The sequence below is a fragment of the Salvia hispanica genome, chromosome 6 (genome assembly GCF_023119035.1).
Source record: "Salvia hispanica cultivar TCC Black 2014 chromosome 6, UniMelb_Shisp_WGS_1.0, whole genome shotgun sequence".
Classification (NCBI taxonomy): Eukaryota; Viridiplantae; Streptophyta; class Magnoliopsida; order Lamiales; family Lamiaceae; genus Salvia; species Salvia hispanica.
In genome coordinates this window covers 7,758,003-7,764,872 of record NC_062970.1, presented here as the reverse complement: position 1 = coordinate 7,764,872, position 6,870 = coordinate 7,758,003, and the positions used below count along the sequence as shown (strand labels likewise).

General features: G+C 35.9%; 1 protein-coding gene across 1 annotated transcript; it reads left to right on the top strand.

Annotated features, from left to right (window-relative positions):
- Positions 1-2,285: 2,285 nt before the first annotated feature.
- On the top strand, positions 2,286-6,161 carry LOC125194174 (RAN GTPase-activating protein 2-like). Its single transcript, XM_048092244.1, has 2 exons — positions 2,286-2,474; positions 4,195-6,161. Exon 2 carries the CDS (start codon positions 4,200-4,202, stop codon positions 5,826-5,828), a length of 1,629 nt encoding a protein of 542 aa, XP_047948201.1. The 5' UTR covers positions 2,286-2,474; positions 4,195-4,199; the 3' UTR covers positions 5,829-6,161.
- The last annotated feature ends 709 nt before the right edge of the window (positions 6,162-6,870 follow it).

Below are 6,870 nucleotides of genomic sequence, written 5' to 3'. Positions count from 1 at the left end.
TTATAATTTTTTATTATAATTATTATTTATTAAATAATTATAATACATTTATTTAAATAAAGTATCATACAATATTATTAATAATATATTATTACTATTTTATAAATTAGTAATTAATCAACAAATCCTTAGAATTTTGAATTATAAATCAATAAATAATTATAACTATACTCCCTCATGTCCCCATTAAATGTTCCATATTTCCTTATTTGGACGGTCCCCAATAAATGTCCTATTTTCCTACTTTTAGTAAATGGACCTCACATTCCACTAACGCATTCTACGTACGATTATTATAAAACTATTATATAAAAGTGGGGTTCATATTCCACTCACTTTCTTTCACAGAATCAAACAATTTCTTAAAACTTGCACCGGTCAAATACAAGACATTCAATGACCGGAGGGAGTAATTGTTACTATAATATTAAATATATTTACTTATAATTTTAATAATATAAACTAAAAAATTTAGAAAATCTTAATCCAAATATTTAAATTATCATTATAATACAATAAATTAAATATAAATTAGTATTATAATTATTTTTTAATTAATTAATTTATTAAGAGAATCTTAATATAATATTTAAAAATTATTATTGATAAAATCAAATACAAAATATAAAATCTTGATATTTTTTTCATACATTGGAAGGTAAAGTTGTTAGAAACTACTCCCTCCGTCCAACAATAGGAGTCCCGTTTTTCCGTTTTAGGACGTCCGAGAATAGGAGTCCCGGTTCTCCTTACCATATTTGGACAATCTAATTACCCTATTTATTCACTTAAATTTCAAAATTGCCATTAAAAAACCCCCAAATTCACCCCCTCCCCAATCTAATTTCCCTCATTTACGAGAATTCTCTTTCTCTCTCTATCCCATTCTCTCTCGGAAAACCGCCGCCTCCACCGCCTCCACCGCTTTCACCACGCTGTCTCCACCGCGCCGCCGCCATCGCTTCCTTATCGCTCGTCGCCTGCACCACGCTGCCTCTACCACACCGCCTCCGCCGTCTCCTTATCACCGACCGCCTCCTTCCGTCTCCTTATCACCGACCGCCTCCACCGCGCCGCCTCCATCACCCCATATCAAACCCTAATCGGTCGTTTCCTCTCTTTCTCTGAAATGGAATACAGTCCAAACATTTTCCCTTATTTCTCTCTCTCTCACGGCGAACCCTAATCCCCTTCCTCTTCTTGAAATTAATTGTTGTGTAAAGTGTAATTAGTATTTTTCGACTGGTTGTGTGCCTGATTTGGACTACGATCCAAAACTTTGTTGTATCGGAGTATTAATTTCATAAAATTTTGTTCTTGAAAAATCTGTTCTTGTGCGGTTTTTGATCTTTGATTTAAGCTTGGTGCTTGATTTGATTCATTAATCTTATCTTTTGAATTGATTCACATTGGGTTTGTATTAAAGTGTGGATTTTGCAGTGTGAATTGACTAGAGCTGTTCTTGGTGTTTAAATCTTCAGATTGTGCAGATTGTGACTGCAATTAGCGAGAGCTTTGTGTTTATCTTGATTGTGGGATATTTGGAATTGGGATATTTGGAATAAAAAATAGTGATACAATGAAAACTAAAATCAGAAAATTATTGTGCTATAAAAGATGAATTTATAAATTAAACATTTTAAGTGGGCCCAAAATTCCACTATCATACACTATTTATTACACACTCTAAAATTTCTTAAAATCCGTGCCCTTTAGAAATGGGACTGCTATTGTTGGACGGAGGGAGTATATTCCAAAGATTCATTTTACTAAGAATAATTTTCATTGCCAATTTTCTTTTCTCAGCAGCTAAATATAACCTAAAAGATAACATATAAATGAATATTCAACGAACATATTCAATCACAAGAAATAGAGTAGTGAATTCAACATCAATAGTTGTTAAACAATCATAGTTTAAGAAGTAATATTAGATGCAAATTCTAATTAGCACTTGCCATTCCATTACAACTCAACCAAAATAAGCAAATTCATGGCGTACAATATATAGCTGTCATGCCATTAATACTTGTAAGTTTTCTCTTAAAGGTCCAAAAAACTTTAGATAATCATAATTAAATTGAGTCAAAAATTATTCTTGTTCTAGATTCTAGATTCTAGATGCTAAAAATAATTTTTGTTTCAGTCAAATGCAATATTATTATATAGTGTATATACAATTCAACAAATATTACAATGCGCGAATTTCATTATAAAACTATATATACAACAGTAAAGTAGCTTAAAAAAATTGTGAAACAAAAATAAAATAAAAAAGGCGGAAGAATAAGCAAAATCCAAAACTCAAAAATTCCCAAATTGAAAAACCCTCCTTTCCCGTTCCCTCATTTGCGAATCGCGCCACCGTCGCTGTTCGTACGCCACCACCATACATTCATTCCACTCCACTTCTCTCACTCCCTCTCTCTCTCTCTCTCTCGACGAGCTGCAACTCCAGAAACCGCGACAAAGAGGTTATCCCACTCCATTTTCTATCCCTATTTCCTTTTTGCTTCTTCCTTCGCACAATATTTGATGCCCTATTCCGTTTTAGGGTTTCATTTTCCTGCTCTTTTTGCTGTGAGTAAAACCCACATACGCATGTATATTCCAAGAGATGCATACGTGGATTCTGTCTTTTACTGTGCTTTCTGGAGCAGTTGAGATTTTATTTCTTTCTGTTTTTGTCGAATTAGAGGCTCGGAACTTTATTAGAGGTTTCATTTCCCTCGTGGATCTGTTAGTTCAAGATGCTGGTGTTTCTGCTGGATCTAGGAATAAGAATGGAATTTGAAATAATATAAATTTATTTTTAAATTTTTTTCTTATTGGATTAGAAACGAGCGTCAATGAAATAAGCGTTTTTGGAACGTTGTTATTTATTGCGATAGGAAAAATGCTCTTAGTTGCTGATAATTAAATGCTAGTCGTGTTCTCGTTACCACAAGCATTTGCTTCTGTCTTACTACTTTTTAAGAAACTAATTGAAATTTAGTTGTTGGAATATAGTGGAAAGCAAACTGAAACATGGGTTGCATATGAAAATATTTGACATTTGTTTTGAATTTAGTTGGAATGTAGTGAAAAGCAAGCAAGAAGCTAAGAACTTTGATTGCATATGAAAATATTTGACATTTGTTTTGAATTTAGTTGTTGGAATATAGTGAAAAGCAAGCAAGAAGCTAAGAACTTTGATTGCATATGAAAATACCTGACATTTTCAAACATTCTTATGCTTCTCTTCGTTTTGTGTGGCATATGTGATTGTTGTCAGCTGAAGATTTTAGTTTTCACAGGCTCTTCTGCTTGGTAAATCAAGCATATACATGTGCACATATCTTTGGACGATTTTATGATACACTTGTTCATAATTCGCTCAGAACTTTACCTAGTTGATTGAGGAAAGGCAGAGATGCTGGTGATGTGGTGTTTCAGCTTTCATGGGTTAAAATGGTGTCTTGACTCTTGATAATAATTTAACTAAATATCCAGGTTATATTGGATATCTGGTGAAAATGGTGAAAAATGTACGTAACCCCAAAAACAATACCCACCTTATTAAGTAATGACACGCGGGAAGAATTAATCTCAAATGATACTTATTATTAGTGTAGACTGTTCCTAACCATGACTACAACTTTTGATAAATAGTATATGCCTTTTCTTCTACTTATTCATACTATCCTGCTCGTCAATATTATACCTGGGAGTATTTTGCACGTCTAGTATCTTACTAACCTTTGTAGGTCCATTGCCCCAATAGACCATGATTCATGTGATCACATAGATAAACTTGTTCCGATGTTCGCTTACTGAATCACTTTCTAACCTTACCTAAAGGTGATAGCATATATTTTTATCTCTTTATTCTTGTGGTACTTCTTCCACAAGGACATGAATTGCATTTACTCATTCAATTTTTGCTCATAATTAGTGTTAGCTCTCCATCTCATACTGAGGCATAAGTTGCTAGGGCTGAGGTGCTACTTTTTTGATATTTTGGAGTATGCATCTCAAAATCACTTAATATCGTTGGCTTTAGCTCAATTTCTAAACCACTATAATCAATCAAGTGTCAATATATATGGAACCTAAATTTCAGATATTACTGCCTGTTTCTGATTATACTATCATTTTCCCATTAATTCTACGTGCAACTGACATACTATACTGGTTCTGGATGATTTGTTTTAGTTGAGATGGAGAACACCGCCAAAACACCAAATGGAGAACGCCGCCAAATCAACATCAAGCTCTGGCCCCCTAGTGAAAACACTCGGTTGATGTTAGTTGAACGAATGACGAATAATCTCTCCACACCAACAATTTTCACCAGGAAGTACGGTAGTCTCGGTCAACCAGAAGCTGCAAAATATGCTAAACAAATTGAGGAATCAGCATTTTGTTCAGCAAATCAGCACTATGAGCAAGAGCCTGGTGGTGATGGAAGTTCTGCTGTGCAGTTGTACGCCAAAGAATGCAGTAAGCTGATACTGGAAGTTCTTAAGGAGGGTGCGAAACTAGAGGAAAAAGAAGCATTGAAATCCGAGGTTGAATCTGCTCCTCATGAGACCTTTTTTGATATTTCCAAAGGTCAGCGAGCATTTATTGAAGCGGATGAGGCCCAAGTGTTATTGAATCCCTTGAAAGAGCCTGGAAATTCTTACACTAAAATATGCTTTAGCAATCGAAGCTTTGGTCTTGGTGCAGCTAATGTGGCTGGACCAATCCTAGCTTCCATTAAGAACCAACTGAAGGAAGTGGATCTGTCAGATTTTGTTGCTGGAAGACCAGAGGCTGAAGCTCTTGATGTTATGAATATCTTCTCTGAAGCTCTGGAGGGTTCTCATTTAAAGTATCTGAATATCTCTGACAATGCCTTGGGTGAGAAGGGAGTAAGGGCATTTGCAAAGCTATTAAGATCTCAAACTAGCTTGGAGGAACTTTATCTGATGAATGATGGAATTTCTAAAGAAGCTGCACAAGCGGTTTGTGAGTTGGTACCTTCTACAGAGGTACTTAAAGTACTTCATTTTCATAACAACATGACTGGAGATGAGGGGGCTATTGCTATTTCTGAGATTCTAAAGCGTTGCCCTTTATTGGAGGATTTCCGATGCTCGTCCACCCGAGTTGGTTCCGAAGGAGGGATTGCCTTGACTGAAGCACTTGCACAATGTAAGAATCTGAAGAAACTGGATCTTCGGGACAACATGTTTGGTGTGGAGGCTGGTGTCAAACTGAGTGAGGCTCTAAAGAAACACCAGAACCTCACTGATATTTATTTGAGCTACTTGAATCTGGAAGATGATGGAACAGTAGCAATAGCCAATACTCTCAAGGAGTCAGCACCTTCACTTGCAGTGTTGGAGATGGCTGGAAATGATATAACTGCTGAAGCGGCTCCCAGCTTAGCTGCTTGCATTGCTAGTAAGAAGTCTCTTGTGAAGTTGAACCTGTCAGAGAATGATCTGAAGGATGATGGTGCAATTCAGATAAGCAAAGCATTCGGAGAAGGCCATGATCAACTCAAGGAAGTTGATATGAACCAGAATTCTTTAACAACCACAGCTAGGAAGTTGGCCCAGGCATTGGTGCATTTGCCTGGGTTTAAGCTCCTAAATGTAAATGGAAACTTCATTTCTGAGGAAGACTGCGATGAGTTGAGGAGTATCTTTAAAGAATGTCAGGAAAAACTTGGACCCCTGGATGAGAACGACCCTGAGGGTAATGATTTTGATGACCCAGAAGGTGGGGATGAAGATGAAGGCAGCCAAGATGAATTGGAAGAGAAACTTAAAAAGCTTGACGTCAATCAAGAAAACTAAAAGGACATAGGTAATCTTGCAGTCCTCATGCAGAGTAGCAATCATTAGCTGTTGTAGATTATCTTCTGTGGATGTGCTAAATTTGAAGAGGAGATGATGCCGATTCTTGATGAAGCCACTGCTCACAATGGGACCTTTTTTCCCGTTAAATCTGCTTTAGATTATTCAGCAATTTGTATCAGCTGAAGGTACTTTCGACTTGGCCTGTAGACTTGTAACTTTTGGTACCCCATGTTGGGGACCATGGTAGGGTCCTTTTATGCCCTTTCAATCATATTTACTTGCTTTGAACCTTTGGCTATGAAAAATACTAATGAGTTCTTATTTTGCTTACGATGTTCTTTCTTATTTTTTGTCATTGGCTGCACACCTGCTTGTTTTTCCTCTTCAGTTTTGTGGTTGTACCTGAAAAGTCGTAGTAATTGTTGTTATGAATTTGTTATACACATTCCCATACTAGGAATTTGGAAGCTTCTTCCAATAGCCCTAATGTTTTCATTCAAACTACTTTGTCATTTCTCAAACCCCCTCCATAAGTATTGCATTATTTTTTTATATTTTTTTTTGGGAAACTTGCTAGGGCCGTACTTCAAAACTATTTCTTATATTGATTTGTTAGAATGTCAATTCAATCTGAAACTCACGAATTGACCCGAATAGCCTACTAATTTTATAAGGTTAGGATTGCAAAATTTATAGCTCGAAAAAAGTACCATATGAATGACCCTAAATCGAATAGCCCACAATTCGATGGGGTTGGCCCGAAATGAGATAATTCTCGTTACACTTTTTCAAAAATTTAAAAGTTGGTCCAATAGTTTTTTTTCCAAATGCACTTGAACATATATTTTGATTCATTATTTGAAACATTTAGCACTTTTGAGATAATGTTAAGTTTGGGAACAGTCCGGGACAAAGCTCGTTTAAAACTTAGCTAAGCTTAGGACTGTCATAGGCCTAGAACCGACCCACTTCATTATATACTCCCCACCCCCATCAATAAACATTTCATTTTGCTATTTTCTTCTGTCCATTAATAAAA